General features: G+C 37.3%; 1 protein-coding gene across 1 annotated transcript in view; it reads left to right on the plus strand.

Moving 5' to 3' along the window:
• ZDHHC15 (zDHHC palmitoyltransferase 15) overlaps positions 1-18,995 on the plus strand; it is a 169,195-nt gene that overhangs the window by 143,122 nt on the left and 7,078 nt on the right. The window contains exon 11 of the mRNA XM_087860139.1: positions 12,590-12,668. Coding sequence (XP_087716265.1) covers positions 12,590-12,636 — 47 coding nt within the window. The 3' untranslated portion in view covers positions 12,637-12,668. The remainder of the gene's footprint in view (positions 1-12,589; positions 12,669-18,995) is intronic.

Below are 18,995 nucleotides of genomic sequence, written 5' to 3' on the forward strand. Positions count from 1 at the left end.
AGTGGCATGAAAGTTTTCCAGCCTCTTGTGGCAAGGGTAGCCCATTCTTTTTTTTTTTTTAACATTTTTTTTATTATATTGTGTTAATCACCATACAGTACATCCCTAGGTTTTGATGTAAAGTTCCATGATTCATTACTTGCATATATAGGGTAGCCCATTCTGACTGGCATCTATACTCTGGGATCTAGACCTCATAATAATGGATGTACTCTGAATGACACAGTGATTTCATAAAGAAAATACTAACCATAAACTATAAGGGAACTGCTGCCAACTTTTAATTTATTTGTTTATTTTAAGTTTTTTATTGAAATTCCAGTTAGTAAACATACAGTGTAATATTAGTTTCAGGTGTACAATACAGTGATTCAACAGTTCTATACACCACTCTGTGCTCATAACAAGTGCACTCCTTTGTCCCCATCACCTATTTAACCCATTTTCCCACCCACCTGCATTCTGGTAGCCATCAGTTTCTTCTTTCTACTTAAGCACCTATTTCTTGGTTTGCCTCCCTCTCTTTTTTTTTTTCCCTTTGCTCATTTTTTTTCTTTCTTAAATTCCACATATGAGTGAAATCATATGGTATTTCTCTCTCTGACAAACTTATTTTACTTACCATAATACTCTCTAGTTCCATCCATGTCATTGCAAATGGCAAGATTTGATTCTTTTTTATGGTTGAGTAATATTCCATTACACACACACACACACACACACACACACACACACACACACACACACACACCACATCTTCTTTCTCTGTTCATCTATTGATGGACACTTAGGCTGTTTCAATAATTTAGCTATTATAGATTATGCTGCTATAAACATTGGGGTGCATGTATCCCTTTGAATTCCTATTTTTTTATATTCTTTGGGTAAATACCTAGGAGTACAATTGCTGGATTGTAGGGTATTTCTGTTTTTAACTTTTTAAGAAACCTGCATACTGTTTTCCAGAGTGGCTGTAGCCGTTTGCATTCCCACCAGCAGTGCAAGAGGGTTCCTCTTTCTCCACCTCCACACCTTTGCCAACGCTGTTTCCTTTGTTATTGATTTTAGCCATTCTGACAGGTGTGAAGTGATATCTCATTGTAGTTTTGATTTGCATTTGCCTGATGATCAGTGATATTGACCATCTTTTCATGTGTCTATTGGCCAACTGTATGTCTTCTTTGAAAAAAATATTTACTTATGCCTTCTGCCCATTTTTAACTGGATTCTTTGTTTCTGGGTGTTGTATTTTATAAGTTCTTTGTATATTTTGGATACTAATCCTTTATCAGATATGTCATTTTGCAAATATCTTCTCCCATTCCATATGTTGCCTTTTATTTTTGTTGACTGTTGCCTTCATTGTGCAGAAGCTTATTTTGATGAAGTCCCAATAGTTTTTTTTGTTTGTTTGTTTTCTTTTGTTTCCCTTGCCTCAGGAGACATATCCAGAAAGAAGTTGCTACGGCCAATGTCAAAGAGGTTACTGCCTGTATTCTCTTATAGGATTTTTACAGTTTCAGGTCTCACATTTAGGTCTTTAATCCATTTTGAATTTATTTTTATGTTTGGTGTAAAGAAAGTGGTCCAGTTTCGGGGCGCCTGTGTGGCTCAGTTGTTAAACGTCTGCCTTCAGCTCAGGGCATGATCCCAGGGTCCTGGGATCAAGCCCCACATTGGGCTCCCTGCTCTGCTGGGAACCTGCTTCTTCCTCTCCACTCCCCTTGCTTGTGTTCCCTCTCTCTCTGGCTGTCTCTCTCTCTCTGTCAAATAAATAAATAAAATCTTTTTTAAAAAAGTAAAAAAAAAAAGTGGTCCAATTTCCTTCTTTTGTATGTTGCTGTCCAGTTTTCCCAACATCATTTGTTGAAGACGGTCTTTTTTCCATTGGATATTCTCTCATGCTTTGTTGAAAATTAATTGACCATATAGTTGTGGGCTCATTTCTAGGTTTTTCTCTTCTGTTCCATTGATCTATGTGTCTATTTTTTGTGACAGTACCATACTGTTTGGATCACTACAGCTTTGTAATATAACTTGAAGTGCAGAATTGTGATGCCTCCAGCTTTGCTTTTCTTTTTAGATTTCTTTGGCTTTTCAGGGTCTTTTGTAGTTCCATATAAATTTTAGGATTGTTTGTTTTAGCTCTATGAAAAATGCTGTTGATATTTTGATAGGGATTGCATTAAACTCATAGATTGCTTTGGGTAGTATAGACATTTTAAGAATATTTGTTCTTCCAATCCATGAGCATGGGAAATCTTTCTATTTCTTTGTGTCATCTTCAATTTCTTTCATCAGTATTTTCTAGTTTTCAGAGTGCAGGTCTTTCACCTCTTTGGTTAGGTTTATTTGTAGGTATCTTAAGGGTTTGGGTGCAGTTGTAAATGAGATTGATTCCTTAATTTCTCTTTCTGCTGCTTCATTATTGGTGTATGGAAATGCAATATATTTCTCTATTTTGATTTTGTATCCTGTGACTTTACTAAATTTGTGTATCACTTCTAGCAGGGTTTTTTTTTTTTTTTTTTGGTAGAGTCTTTCAGGTTTTCTCTACAAAGTATTATATAATCTGTAAATAGTGAACATTTTACTTCTTCTTTGCTGATTTTGATGCCTTTTATTTCTTTTTGTTGTCTGATTGCTGTATCTTGGACTTCCAGTACTATGTTAAAGAACAGTGCTGAGAGTAGACATCCCTGTCTTGTTCCCTTCCATAGAAGTAAAGCTTTCAGTTTTTCCCCGTTCAGTATGATGTGAACTGAGTTTTTCATATATGGCCTTTATTATGTTGAGGTATGTTCCCTCTAAGCCTACTTTGTTGAGGCTTGTTTTCATGAATGGGTGTTGAACTTTGTCATGTGCATTTTATGCATCTATTCAAATAATCATATGATTCTTATCCTTTCATTTATTGTGGAGCATCCCATTGATTGATTTGAGGATATTGAACCACCCTTGCAACCCAAGAGTAAATCCAAATTGATCATTCTGAATTATTCTTTTAAAGTATTGTTGGGTTTGGTTTGCTAGTAATTTATTGACAATTTTTGCCTCCGTGTTCATCAGGGATATTGGTCTGTAATTCTCTTTTTCAGTGGAGTCTCCCTCTGGTTTTGGTATCAGAGTAATGCTGGGCTCATAGAATGAATTTGGAGATTTCTTCACATTTCTATTTTTTTTGAATAGCTTGAGAAGCTATACTTTAAACATTCTTTAAATGTTTGGTAGAATTCCCCTGGGAAACCATTTGGTCCTTGGTTTTTGTATGTTGGGAGATTTTTTTATTACTGAATTAATTTCTTTGCTAGTTATTTGTGTGTTCAAGTTTTCTATTTCTTCCTGTTTCAGTTTTGGTAGTTTATATGTTTCTAGGAATTTATCCATTTCTTCCAGATTGCCCAGTTTGTTGGCATAGTTTTTTTTCATAATATTCTCATAATTGTTTGGATTTCTGTGGTGTTGGTTGTTTCTTGTCCTCTCTCATTTGTGATTTATTTCACTTAGCATAATCTCCGCCACTCCTGTCCATGTTGCTGCAAATGTTGGGTAATCATTCTTTCTGATGGCTGAGTACTATTCCATTGTATATCTGGACCACATCTTCTTAATCCAGCCATCTGTTGAAGGGTATCTCGGCTCCTTCCACAATTTAGCTATTGTGGACAATGCTGCTATGAACATTGGGGTGCATATGGCCCTTCGCTTCACTACGTCTATATCTTTGGGGTAAATACCCGGTAGTGCAATGGCTGGATCATGGGGTAGCTCAATTGTTAACTATCTAAGGGAACTTCACACTGTTCCCCAAAGTGGCTGTACCAACTTGCATTCCCACCAACAATGTAGGAGGGATCCCCTTTCTCCACATCCTCTCAAACATTTGTTATTTCCTGCCTTGTCCATTTTTGCCATTCTAACTGGCATAAGGTGGTATCTCAAGGTGGTTTTGATTTGAATTTCCCTGATGGCTAATGATGTTGAACATTTTTTCATATGTCTGTTAGCCATTTGTATGTCTTCATTGGAAAAGTGTCTGTTCATATATTCTGCCCATTTTACGATTTGTTTATTTGTCTTGTGTATTGAGTTTGAGAAGTTCTTTGTAGATCTTGGATACCAGTCTTTTATATGTAGTGTCATTTGCAAATATCTTCTCCCATTCCGTGGGCTGCCTTAGCTTTTTTGACTGTTTTCTTGTCTGTGCAGAAGCTTTTTATCTTGATGAAGTCCCACAAGTTCATTTTTTCTTTTGTTTCTCTTGCCTTTGGAGATGTGTCATGAAAAAAGTTGCTGTGGCCGATGTCGTAGAGGTTGCTGCCTATGTTCTCCTCTAGGATTTTGATGGATTCCTGTCTCACATCGAGGTCTTTCATCCATCTGGACTTTATCTTTGTGCATGGTGTGAGAGAGTGGTCAAGTTTCATTCTTTTTGCATGTAGCTGTCCAATTTTCCCAGCACGATTTACTGAAGAGACTGTCTTTTTTCCACTGGATGTTTTTTCTTGCTTTGTCAAACAATACTTGCTCAAAGAGCCAAGGGTCCATTTCTGGAGTCTGTATTCTGTTCCATTGATCTATGTGTCTGTCTTTGTGCCAGTACCATGCTGTCTTTGTGATCACAGCTTTGTAGTACAGCTCGAAATCCGGCAACGTGATGCCCCCAGCTTTGTTTTTCCTTTTCAGCAATTCCTTGGCGATTCGGGGACTTTTCTGGTTCCACACAAATTTAAGAGCTGTTTGTTCCAGTTCTTTGAAAAATGTCATTGGTATTTTGATCGGGAGAGCATTGAAAGTGTAGATTACTCGGGGTACCATAGACATTTTAACTATGTTAATTCTTCCAATCCATGAGCATGGAATATTTTCCCATCTCTTTGTGTCTTCTTCAATGTCTTTCAAGAATGATTTGTACTTTCTAGAATATAGATCCTTTACCTCTCTGGTTAAATTAATTCTGAGATAACATATGATTTTTGGTGCTATTGTAAATGGAATGGATTCCCTAATTTCTCTTTCTTCAGTCTCATTGTTCGTGTATAGAAATGCAACTTATTTCTGAGCATTGATTTTGTATCCCACCACATTACTGAATTTCTCTATAAGTTCTAGTAGTTTGGGGGTGGAGTCTTTTGGGTTTTCCATATAGAGTATCATGTCATCTGCGAAGAGAGACAGCTTGACTTCTTCTTTACTGATTTGGTTACCTTTTATCCCTTTTTGTTGTCTGATTGCTGTTCCAAGGACTTCTAGTATTATGTCGAAAATAATGGTGAGAGTGGACATCCTTGTTGTGTTCCTGATCTTAAGGGAAAGGCTTCCAGGTTTTCCCCATTGAGAATGATATTCACTGTAGGCTTTTCATAGATGATTTTTATGAAATTGAGGAATGTGCCCTCTATCCCTACACTCTGAAGTGTTTAATCAGGAAAGGATGCTGTATTTTGTCAAATGCTTTTTCTGCGTCTATTGAGAGGATCATATGGTTCTTGACTTTCTTCTTGTTGATAGGATGTATCACACTGATAGATTTGCGAATGTTGAACCACCCTTGAATCCCAGGGATGAATCCCACTTGATCGTGATGGATAATCCTTTTAATGTATTGTTGGATCCTATTAGCTAGGATTTTGTTGAGAATTTTGGCATCCATATTCATCATGGGTATCGGTCTGTAATTCTCCTTTTTGATGGGGTCTTTGCCTGGTTTGGGGATCAAGGTAATACTGGCCTCATAGAATGAGTTTGTTCGTTTTCCTTCTGTTTCTATTTTTTGGAACACCTTCAGGAGAATAGGTATTATTTCTTCTTTGAATGTTTGGTAGAATTCCCTGGGGAATCTGTCAAGCCCTGGACTCTTGTTTTTTGGGAGGTTTTTGATCACTGCTTCAATCTTTTCATAATTAATTGGTCTGTTTAAAAAATCAATTTCTTCCTGTTTCAGTCTTGGTAGTTTATAGGTTTCCAGGAAGGCATCCATTTCTTCCAGGTTGTTTAATTCATTGGCATAAAGCTGTTGATAAAAGTTTCTAATGATCTATCCTATTTCATTGGTGCTGGTTGTGACCTCTCCCTTTTCATTCATAATTTTATTAACTTGGGTCCTTTCTCTATTCTTTTGAATAAGTCTGGTCAGTGACTTATCAATCTTATTTATTCTTTCAAGGAACCAGCTTCTAGTTCTGTTGATCTGCTCTACTGTGTTCCTGGTTTCTAATTCAATGATCTCTGCTCTAATCTTGATCAACTGCTTTATCGTGCATGGGTAGGCCTGTTCTTCTGTTCCAGCTCCAGCATCTTAAGGTGAGAATATAAAAACTGCATTTTAGATTTTTCTATCCCTTTGTGTGAGGCTTGGATGGCTATGTATTTTCCCCTTAGGACCGCCTTGGCAGTGTCCCATAGGTATTGGACCAATCTGCTTTCATTCTCCTTGGTTTGCATAAATTGCTTTAGTTCTTCTTTAACTCCCTATTTGCCCAATCAGTCTTAAGCAGGATGGTTCTTAGTTTCCAAGTGTTTGAGTTTCTTCCAAATTTTTCCTTGTGATTCAGTTCCAGTTTCAAAGCATTGTGGTCTGAGAATATGCAGGGAATAATCCCAGTCTTTTGGTATCGGTTGAGACCTGTTTTGTGACCCAGTATATGGTCTATTCTGGAGAAAGTTCCATGTGCATTCGAAAAGAATGAGTATTCTGTTGTTCTGGGGTGTAGTGTTCAATATATATCTATGAGGTCCATCTGGTCTAGTATGTCATTCAAAGCTCTTGTTTCTTTGATGATTTTCTGCTTAGGTGATCTGTCGATTGCTGAGAGTGGAGTGTTGAGGTCCCCTACTATTAACTTATTATTATCTATATGTCTCTTTATTCTGGTTAAGAGTTGGCTTGTGTATCTTGCTGCTCCCCTGTTGGGGGTGTAGGTATTTTTAATTGTCATATCCACTTTTTGGATACATCCTTTAAGAATAATATAGTGTCCTTCTGTATCTCTAACTACAGTCTTTAGTTTAAAATCCAGTCTGTCTGATATGAGAATTGCTACCCCAGCTTTCTTTTGAGGTCCATTGGCATGAAAAATGGTTTTCCATCCCTTCACATTCAGTCTGGATGTATCTTTAGGTTCAAGATGAGTCTCTTGTAGACAGCAAATGGATGAGTCATCTCTTTTTTCCAATCTGCAACACTGTGGCATTTTTTGGGAGCATTTAGGCCATTCACATTGAGAGTGATTATTGAGAGATATGATTTTAATGATGTCATGTTGCCTGTGAACTCTTTGTTTCTATAGATTTAAATTTCTGTTCTGTATCACTCTTCAGGCCTTTTCACTTTTATAGAACCCCCCTTAATATCTCCTGTAGGGCTGGTTTCGTGGTTCCGAAATTGTTCAGTGTCTGGTGATCTTGGGAGGTCCTTACCTCTGCATCAATTCTGAATGACAGCCTTGCTAAATAAAGGATCCTTGGCTGCATGTTTTTCTCAGATAGAGCTTAAAAATGCCCTGCCAACCCTTTCTCTCATTCCAGGTCTGTGTAGACAGGTCTGACGTAATTCTGATATTTTTGCCTCTGTACGTGAGAAATTTTTTCACCCTGGCTGCTTTCAGTACTGTATCCTAGGATCTAATATTTGCAAACTGCACTATGACGTGATGTGGCGTAGGTTTGTCATGGTTGAAATTGGGAGGGGTCCTCTCTGCCTCTTGGACACGAATGCTTGTTTCCTTTGCTAGATTAGGGAAGTTTTCAGCTGCAGTTTGTTCAAATATCTCTTCTAGACCTCTCTCTTTCTCCACCCCCTCGGGCATGCTGATGATTCTGACATTGGAATGTTTCATTGAGTCAGTAATCTCCCGTAATCTACATTCTTGAGTTTGGATTTTTTTGAGCCACGTTTCTTTTTATTTATTTATTTATTTATTTATTTATTTATTTATTTATTTATTTATTCGACAGAGATAGAGACAGCCAGCGAGAGAGGGAACACAAGCGGGGGGAGTGAGAGAGGAAGAAGCAGGCTCCTACTGGAGGAGCCTGATGTGGGGCTCGATCCCATAGAGCCGGGATCACGCCCTGAGCTGAAGGCAGACACTTAACCGCTGTGCCACCCAGGCTCCCCTTGAGCCACGTTTCTGCTTTAATTTTCTCTTATACCATCCCATCCTCCAATTCACTAATTTGTTCTTCTGCCTCATTTACCCTGGCTGTCAGAGCATCTCGTTTTGACTGCATTTGATTCATAGCATTTTTAATTTCTGCCAGATTCACTCTCATTTCCTCCCTTAGAGATTCTATATTCTCGTTAATATTTTCATTAATATTTTTTTCAGGTCTACACATCATCTTGACCATTTTTACTCTGAACTCCATTTCTGATAATTTGGTTATATCCATATCCATCAGTTCTGTGGCAGAGGCCGCAGACTCATTGTCTTTTCTTTGCTGGGGCGGGATTTCTCCTTCTCGTCATTCTGATGAGGAGAGGTTGCGGGGTTGTCCAGAGCCCAAATTATTGACCAGGACCCAGGCAGTGTGCACTTCTTTTATAGGGACCTTAGGGATGTGGGCTTCTTGATTTTTCAGCCTGCCTTCTGGGGGAGGGGCCTGCTTTGCTGATATTCAGGCAACCCTGTTTGTGTAGAGTCTACGTGTCCCCTGCGAGGGGGGATGTTGATTGGCACAATGTGAGCTGGTATTCCTGGGCTTTTTGTTCTCTGTGATTTTCTGTGGCTCTTCTGAGAGTCAGAGCAGCAGTGGCCTAATCCTAGCCTCTGTCTCAGAGCAGAGAGATCGCAGTCCACTCTCCACTGAGCTCTCTTGGCCACTTTAACTCTGTTTCCGTCGGTGCTGCTAAAAACCCTGCAGCGTCCCGGGTTGTGCGCCCCACAGCCACTCTCCCAGCCCTCACTTCCCGGGCTGGCACGTCTCTGTCCTTTGTGCTTCTAACGCCTCCAGCCACCCCCCCAGTTCCCACACGCTCCCGAGCTCCCTGTTTCAGAGAGTTTTGCGTGCACTCCAGAGCGCCAGTTTTCAGTCTGGTTGCACGCGCTCCCAAGCTCCCAGTTTCAGTCTAGTTCCAGTGAGCGCTCCAGAGCTCCGGATTTCAGTCTGGTCACATGCGCGTTTCTGGGCTCACGGTCTCAGTCTGCTCTCTCGTAGGTGCTGGTCCGCGAGTCTGGCCCGCTCCCCAGTGCAGGTGGCTACTGCTTCCTGGCGCCGAGCAGGGCGGCTCTCTCCCCCTTCCATTTATCTTCTGATATCTGTGCGTGGATTCACGGCTCCCCACTTCATACCTCAATACTCAGTGCTGGAGATGTTCATTTGTAGAGATCCAGATGTATCTTCCTGCGTCTCAGGCTGATTCCGTGGGTTTTCAGGATGGTCTGGTACATATCCAGCTTGACTCAGGGTTCCAGCTGAAAAAGGAGACCCCTACTCCTCCACCATCTTAACTCCTCCTTCTAAATAAATAAATCTTTTTTAAGAGTATTTCTCTCCAGCTTTCTTTTGACATCCATTTGTGACATAAATTTTTCTCCATCTCCTCACTTTCAGTCTGCAGGTGTCTTTAGGTTTAAAGCCAGCAAATAGATGAGTCTTGTTTTTTATCCATCTGACACCCTATGTCTTTTGATTGGAGTGTTTAGTGCATTTACATTCAGAGTAATTATTGACAGATATGTATTTCATGCCAGTTTATTACTTGTTTTATCATTGTGTCTAGAGATTTTCTCTGATCCTTGTCTTTTTTTAAGATTTATTTATTTACTTTGGAGAGAACATGGAGGGGAGGGACAGAGGGAGAATCTTAAGCAGACTCTGCACTGAGCATGGCGCCCAATGCAGGGCTCTATCTCACAACCCTGAGATCATGACCTGAGCCAAAACCAAGAGTCAGATGCTCAACTGACTGCGCCACCCAGGCGCCCCTCCTTTCTTGTCTTTGTTGCTTTTGGTTTTTTCCTTTCCACTTAAAGAGTCCCCCTTAATATTTCTTTCAGGGCTGGTTCTGTGGTCATGAAGTCCTTTAGTGTTTGTTTGTCTGGGAAACTCCATCTCTCCTTCTATTCTGAATGATAGCCTTCCTGGATAGAGTATTCTTGGCTGCCAATTTCTCCCATTCAGCACTTTTAATATATCATGCCACTTTCTTGTCACTTGCCAAGTTTCTGTTGAGACGTCCCAGCTAGCCTTATGGGTTTTCCCTTGTAAGTTAAGGACTTCTTTTGTCTTGTTGCTTTTAAGATTTTTTTCTTTATCACTAGATTTTGCAATTTTAATTATGAAAGTTCTTAGTGTTAGCCTGCTTTTGTCAATTTTGTTGGGAATTTTCTGTGCCTTGTGGATCTGGGTATCTGTTTCCTTCCCCAGGTTAGAGACATTTTCAGCTATTATTTCTTCAAATAAATTTTCTGCCCCCTTTTCTCTCTTCTTCTTCTGGGACTCCTATAAAATGAATGTTATTATGTTTGATGAAATCACTGAGTCACCTAAGTCTATTCTTGTGTTGCATAATTCTTCTTTCTCTCTTTTGTTCACCTTCATTATTTTTCATTCTTTTGTCTTCTAGGTCACTGATTCATTCCTCTTCTTCTCACAGCCTGCTGTTCATTGCATCAAGCCTGTTTCCAATCTTATTTATTGCATTCTTCCTTTCTGATTGATTGTTTTTTAACACTTTTATCTCTGTGGTAAGGAATTCCCTTATGTCTTCCATTCTTTTCTCAAGCCTGAGTATTCATATGATTGTTGCTTCAAATTTTCCATCAGGCATGTTACTTATATCTGTTTTGCTTCCATCTCTGGCCATGGCCTTATCTTGTTCTTTCATTTAGAATAAATTCCTCCATCTTCATGTTTTGTCTAAGTCTCTACCTTCATCTCTGTGTTAGAAAAGCCAGTTATATCTCCTGCTCCTGAATGTAATGGCCTTATGACAAAGGGGTCATATAGTACCCAGGGCGTTGCCCTTCAGGGAATGTCTCTGACATGTGCTTCATCTACTCTGCTGTTGTGTTTAGGCTTCTCTATCCTTCAGGCCAGTCATCTGCAGAGGCTCTCCTTACTTCCAGTGGGCAGTGTTTGGTTCCTGTCCTGAATGAGGTGAGTTTTAACTAGGTGTGCTCTGGTCTTCTTGTGAAATGAGATCAAACACCACCTCCACCAGAACTGAGGCCCTGCAGAACTTTCTGGTGGGGAGACATGGTCTGGACAGGGGTTTGTGCTGGTCTTCTTGGGGAGGGGCTCACCGCACTGGGACTGAGGCAAGTGTGACTGAGAATGGCAGTCCTTCCAGTGTACAGGCATATGGGGCTTGGTGTAAGCAAGTTAGACAGCCAGTGTTGGCACTTCTATGTTTCCTGCAGGTGGCTCTGTATTTATGCTGATGGGTAGGGGAGGAAAATGGTGCGGGCCAGCTCTTTTGTCCTGGAGAGGCATCTCTGTGGATGCTGGCTCCCAGGGAGGTGCTTTGAGAAGAGCGAATAATCTCCCCTCTATGTGCCCCAGATGTTCTTCAGATCATTGTTTCCATACCCTCTGCTCCTGCACTGTTCGCCTGCCTTCTCTCCAGGAGCAGCAAAGTGCCCTCCAGGCTCTGTTCTGGCCAAGCTTGTTGAGGCTTTACACTCTGCTGTTTGCAAGAACTCATGAAATTCAGCCCCTCCCGTTTTCCAAGCCAATGGCTTTGGGGAAACATTCTTATGCATTCCCATGCATGCCTCTCTCTCTCTTGCCCTTCTCCATGACCATGGCTCCCTCCCTTCTGCAGCACCTGTGATCTGTTTCTCCACCAAACCATGTCTCCCCACTTCCTACCTTTTTCGATGTGACCTCTTCTCTTCCTTTAGTTGTGGACTTTGTTCTGTCAGTCTTCAGTTATACTTCTGGGGTATTTAGAATTATTTGATAGTTATCTCATTGTGTTCATGGAACAAGACATGCCTAGGGTCCCCCTATTCCACCGCCACTTTCCTTTCCCCCGTCAACTTTTTTTTTAAATCTCAAACTGCCAAGTATATTATTATGCAAAGAGTATAAAGAAAGTGATTATCTGTACATTAAGCAAGCTGATTCATTTACTCCTCCAAAATGCTCAGATTGGAAACAAAAACATTTATACCATAAATGATGTTGCTTGTTAATTCCAAAGCCTCTTACTTTCTATATGCCTCATTCCTTTTTGAAACACAGCAACACCAAAGTACTTTAATAGCTATTTCAATTACATCCAATCGAAAAACATGAGATAGGGTAATTTTGTGAGTAGCAAGACCCAAAGCATCCCATTAAAGCCAGATGATGTTGAGTTACCATCACAGCTATTTAAGTCTAATACCTGCCAGTATTATAGATCAGATAATGCTTATAAATAAAATAATCTTATTTTATAGTACATCAACCTGGCTACTCTTGGAATGTGCATATCTCAACTGGTTATAAATGCTTTGGTATAGCACCCAAGTCTTTAGAGATCTGAAGATATCTGCTGTCTACAGCAATTGAACAAAAAAGAAATATACCAGTGAATGAATACCCACCCATACAAGAGAAAGTGTCATTTGATCACCTGCACTTTTCAACCTTACAGATTATCCAGAAGTTTCATCATCTCTCACCGTGGAAACAGAAACATAGCAGTTTACACATTTCCTGCATCTCTCAGACAGGTCAGTATTCTGAGGGCGGCACCTAGAGTGTTACCTGGGCTGCTAAGAGGCAATCTTGGAAGCAGACTCGAGAAGTAAGTTATTGCTCTGGTGAACAAAATGTTAAATTCTTCACCCTCATATTACTCGCATAAGTAGAAATTCTATATATTTTTTGTAAAGCTTGACTAATAGCCCTTATAATGTGCTTCCCTTTCTGTAGCCCTTACATAGAATTCATGTACATAATACTCTATCTCCTAAAAATTTTTAAATTAAAAATACCCATTTATTTACAACTTAAAATTAACAAATGCTAACATGCTTTTAAATTTTGCTTCAAATTTTTGTGGGTAAAAAAGAAATTATTGCCCTAATTTTTATACAAAAAGCAGATTCTAAACATTTCCTTCAAAATGAAAAGACAAACTTGTAGAAACATTTGCAAAATATATAATACACAAAATTTAATATCCTTAATTTACAAAGATCTTGCAAATCAGGAAGGAAAAAATACAACCATTAGAAAATGGGCAATCAACAAATGAAAGTTAAAATGAAGAATAAACATGAAAATTGTTCAACTTCATTAGAAAGAAATCAAATTCAAATAACACAAAATATCAATTTTTGTCTACTAAAGCAACCAATTTTTATAAATTATAGTACTTAGTATTGATAAGGACATGTTGAAACAGGTATTGTGTATATTTTTCTTTTCCAGAGTGCCTTTATATCTTTTTCTAGTACTTCTGCATGTGTTAGGACTTTCATTATGATAAGGGATAGGAGTGATATGAGAAACTGTCTGAAGTTGTGCTTAATAGAGGAAGTTTAAATTCATACATCATTTTTATGGCAATTTAATAACATATATAAAAACCATAAAATGTTCATATAATTTTATTTGATAACCAAATTTTAGGAAAGTATTTTAATGACATAATCAGAGTTCTGTACAACTATTCATTATCAATTTATCATAAATAATATCAGAAAAGTAGAAACAAAACTAAATATCTAACAATAGAGGAATGGTGAAATAAATTGCTCCATTATTATGATGAAATAGTCTGCACCATTGAAGTAACTATTTCGAAGAATAATTAATAGAGTTATGTCAAAAAGCTGTATGAATGCAGTTTAATTTTAAAAGTACAATTTATCAGCTTTATTGTGATATAATTCATAGTACCATATAATTTGACCACTTAAAATGTACAATTCCATGATTTTTAGGAAATTCACAGAGTCGCACAACCATCATCACAATTAATTTAGAATATTTAGGAACTGGGACACCTGGGTGGCTCAGTTGTTAAGCGTCTGCCTTCGGCTCAGGGTGTGATCCCGGCATTCTGAGATCAAGCCCCACATCAGGTTCCTCCACTGGGAGCCTGCCTCTTCCTCTCCCACTCCCCCTGCTTGTGTTCCCTCTCTCACTGGCTGTCTCTCTCTGTCAAATAAATAAAATAAAATCTTTCAAAAAATAAAAAAAAAATTTAAAAAAGAATATTTAGGAACTCCATACTCTTAAGGGGTCACTCCTCATTCCTTCATTCCCACTTCTTGGTAACCACTCATCTACCTTTCTGTCTCTATAAATTTGCCTATTCTGGACATTCTACATAATTCATGATCCCATGGAATTATGTGTGTGGCCTTTGATGAGAAAATATTTGCAAATCAAGTATCTGATAAGAGACTCGTATGCAGAATATATAAAGAACTTTTATAATTCTGTAATAAAAAGAAAAGCCAATTTTTAAAAAAATGACAAAGGATTGAATAGATATTTCTCCATGTGTAAATGATCAATAAGCACATGAAAAGATGCTTAACATTATTAGCCATTCGAAGAATGCAAATCAAAATCACAAGATACTACTTAATATCCACTAGGATCCAAAAGACAGATAATAACAAGTGCTGACAATGATATGGAAAAATCAGAAACCTCATACATTGCTGATTGGAGTGTAAAATGGTTCAATCACTTTGGAAAACAGTTTGACAGTCTTTCAAAATGTTAAACATAGAAATACCATATGACCCAGAAATTCCGGTCCTTCTATATAATGAAAACAAATGAAAGCATCTGTCCACACAAAAACTTCTACATGAATGTTCACAGCAGCATTATTCATAATGGTCAAAATGTGGAAACAACCCTAACATGTATCTGCTGATAAATAGATAAATAAAATGTGGCACATCCATACAATGGAATACTGTTTGGCAACCAAAATAATACATGTTACAACATGGATGAACCTTGAAAATATTATAAAACTACATTTTAAATTTTAATTTAAAACTTTTAAGTATTAAAATATATGTAGAAAAACTTTACATAAAAAACCAGGGATGTACTGTATGGTGACTAACATAATATAATAAAAAAATATTATTATAAAAAAAAGAAAAAGAAAAACACTGAAAGGAAATATAACAAAAATATAAGTAAAAATTAAATTTTTACATGGTTACTCCCTTTTCTATCTAGCTTTGACTGGAGAGAGACTTCAACTTCTCTCTTGCCAATATATTTTTTGAAGTATAATTAAAGTACAGTGTTATATTACAATATGGTTCAATTGTATACATTACTTCATGCTCATCAAGATAAGCTGTATTCTTGTACTCTTTATGTATTTCACCTCTCCCCCACAACCTTTCCTCTGGCAACCTCTTGTTTGTTCTGTTTATAGGGTCTGGGTTTTTTTGTTCATCTTTTTCTTTAGTCATTTGTTTTGTTTCTTAAATTCCATATATGGGTGAAATTGTATGGTATTTGTCTTTCTCTGACTGACAGCATCAGTCATTTAGCATCATACCTTCTAGGCCTATCCATGTTGTTGCAAGTGGCATTTCTTGCCAATATTTATATTGCCCTAACTCCATTGCCTCAGCCAGAAAAAAAAATCCATATTCAATCCATCTGCCTTCTCCATTCTTATACTCAGGCTGCTGACAACTACTACAAAAATTACACAACTGATTATAAATACTGATTGCAACTTTTTACAAAAAACACAACTGAGATTATACATTTGTGATGTCCAGCCTCAACTGGCTTGAAAAATTTTCACTACTAACCTACTTACCAGTAGTTCTTTCCTCTATTAAGCACAACTTCATACAGTTTCTCATATCACTCCTATCCCTTATCATAATGAAAGTCCTAACACATGCAGAAGTGCTAGAAAAAGATATAAAGGCACTCTGGAAAAGAAAAAACTGTCCTGATTTGCAGATGACGTGATTGTCTACATAGATAATTCAAAGAATCTACAAAAACTCTTAGAACTAATAAGTGAGTTTAGCTAGTTCACAACACATAAGATCAACACACATAAACCTCTATTGTGTTTCTATACACTAGCAATGCACAATTGGGAAACCAAAATTTAAAAACACAACAACCTACAATAACTCCAGCAATTAAATAGCTAGATATTAATCTAACAAATCATATATAAGATCTGTATGTTGAAACCTACAAAACACTGATGAAAAAGACCAAAGAAGTCCTAAATAAAGAAAAAAATATAATATGTTCATGAGTCAGAAGACTCAATATAATTAAGATTTCAGTGTTCCCAAATTGGTAGAAGGGTTTAATGCAATCCCAATTAAAATTGTAGCAGGATTTTTGTAGATATAGACAAGTTAATTCTAAAATTTGTATGGAAAAGTAAGGGAACTACAATAGACGAAAAAAAAAATCTGAAAAAGAAAATCAAAGTCAGAAGACAAATTCTGTCCAATTTTAAGACATACTATAATTCCACAGTAGTCAAGACAGTGTGGTATTGGCAAAAGGATAGACCCATAAACCAAGGGAACAGAATAAAAAGTAAAATACAGAAATAGACCCACATAAAGATGATCTGTTGGTTTTTACACAAAGATGTAATGATAATTCACTGGAAAAAAATACAGTCTTTTCAACAAATGGTGCTAGAACAACTCCACATCACTACAACAGGTACACTTCATAACATATAAAAAATTAATTCAAAATGGATCATATACCTAAATGTAAAATGTAAGACTAAAACTCTTAGAATGTAGGAGAAAACCTTTGTCACTTTGACTTAAGCAAACTTCTTAGATATGACATCAAAAGTAAAATACATAAAAGGAAAAATTTACAAATTAGACTTGAACAAAATTTAAAATGTTTTCTCAGAAGAGCCCTGTTAAGAAAATAAAAAGACAAGCCATTGACAGGGAGAAAATATTTGCAAAACACGTATCTGATAAAGGACTTGTATCCAGACTATGTAAAGTGCTCTAAAAGCTCAAAAATAAGAGAGCAAACACCACAATAAAAAATGGACAAAAGGTTTGGATTGATACTTCACCAAAAAAAGTGGAAATAAGCCCAAGAAAAGATGCTCGACATCACTAGCCATTAGGAAAATGCAAATTAAAACTGCAAGGAGAATCCTTTACACTCATACTGGAATGGGTAAATTTTTTAAAAATAGTGATAATTCCAAGTGTTGACAAGGATGCAGAATAGTTGGAATTCTCCTACATTTCTGGTGGGAATTCACAATAGCACAGGTACTCTGGAAAACAGTTTGACAGTTTGTTATAAAGTTTCTTATAAAGTTAAATATACATTTACCATATGACCCAGTAATCCCATTCTTGAATATTTCCCCTAGAATAATGAAAATCAGTGTTCATACAAAATTAGTATATGAAAATAACAGCTGTATTCTGAGATGGTGGTCACAAGATTCTATGCATGTATAAAAGCTCATAGTACACCAAACAAAAGTTAATTTTACTTTATTTAAATTTAAAAATTAAACAATAAAGCCAAAATTTTTTAAAATTCTGTCATGCTTCTCTCAAACTGCCTATAATTTCTTTTCCTCCCCCCCCCCACCAGAGAGGTCTCCTTGGAATATCTTCCCAAACTTTGCTAGGTTTTTTTTCCTGACCATCACATTAATCTACTAATTCCTTAGGAAATCTATCCATTCCTTGGCTTAAGTGTGTGTGTATATATAATATATAATTATGTGTGTGTGTATATATATATATACACAATATACATATTATATATACATATACATATATATCCACACTCATTCACACACACACACACACACACACACACACACACACACACACACTGACAACTTACTGAATATGCTTCTCCAACCCAGGACTCATTCCTGAACTCCAGACCTGAATAACCAAGTGCCTTTCAACTTCACCCATCCAAAAACCGATTTCCTGTTTTGTTCCCACCCCTTCATCTCCCACCCACATCCAATTAATCACCAAGGTGTGTTGACTGTGTTTCCTAAATATCTCTGGAAGCTGTGCACTTTTTTCTATACTGATGACAATGAACCCAGATCATGTGTCCCCTGTACTGTTATAGTAGCCTCTTAATTGGTTTCACTGTCTCCAATCGCACCCCTCGTCCAATCCATTCTCCATATCGCAACTAGAATGATGTTAAAAACTCAAATCCGTGTAATGACTTTCATTGGTCTCAGCATAGTATGAACTCCTTAACACAGTTTACAAGCCCTTTCATGATCTGGCCCCTGCTCATGTCTCCAGGTTCATCTCCCATAATTCTCAACTCCAAAGCGTCCTCTCCACTAGTTTTATCCCTACACCCTATGCTTGAACCACACTCTACTGCTTTCAATCCCTCATGATTGGGATGCTTTCTCAGCAGCATCCCATCTCCTCCATTTCAGTCTCCTTCATCTGGCTATATAATACTTGTTTTCCAGATTTCAGCTTCCACATCATTTACTCAGGGTATATAACTGACTGACCTACATAGCTGAGCTATATGTCCCTTCTGGATGCTACCATAATAATATTATGAGAGAACACTTTTATTCTGTGTTATAATAATTTATTTACTTGTCTGTCTCCCACACTAGATTGTAAGCTCCTTGAGGGCAGGGACTATGTCTTGTTCACATTTTAGATGTGAAGACAGTGCCTGGCACATGGTAAGTATTCAATAAATATTTGTTGAATGAATGATGAGAAGGAAGGAGAATAAAAAACAGTCTCTGAGATTATAGGTCATTATTTTTCTTTATTCCTTTCTATATTTTTCAATTATTCTATGATAAATATGAGTTACTTTTATAATAAACACACTAGAACTAATTTTAAAGGTATATTAAACATAACAGAAAGAAAAAAAAACTATGAAGAAAATTAAAATCATCTATAATTCCACCACATAAAGATAACTCATGTTAACATTTGTTGTAGCCCTTCCAATATTTTCTCTGAATATATTTTTTAAACATTGAGATCTTATTGTGTTCAGTTTTGAATTCTGGATTT

Source organism: Ursus americanus, chromosome X (genome assembly GCF_024610735.1).
Source record: "Ursus americanus isolate L20-20 chromosome X, mUrsAme1.1.p, whole genome shotgun sequence".
NCBI lineage: Eukaryota > Metazoa > Chordata > Mammalia > Carnivora > Ursidae > Ursus > Ursus americanus.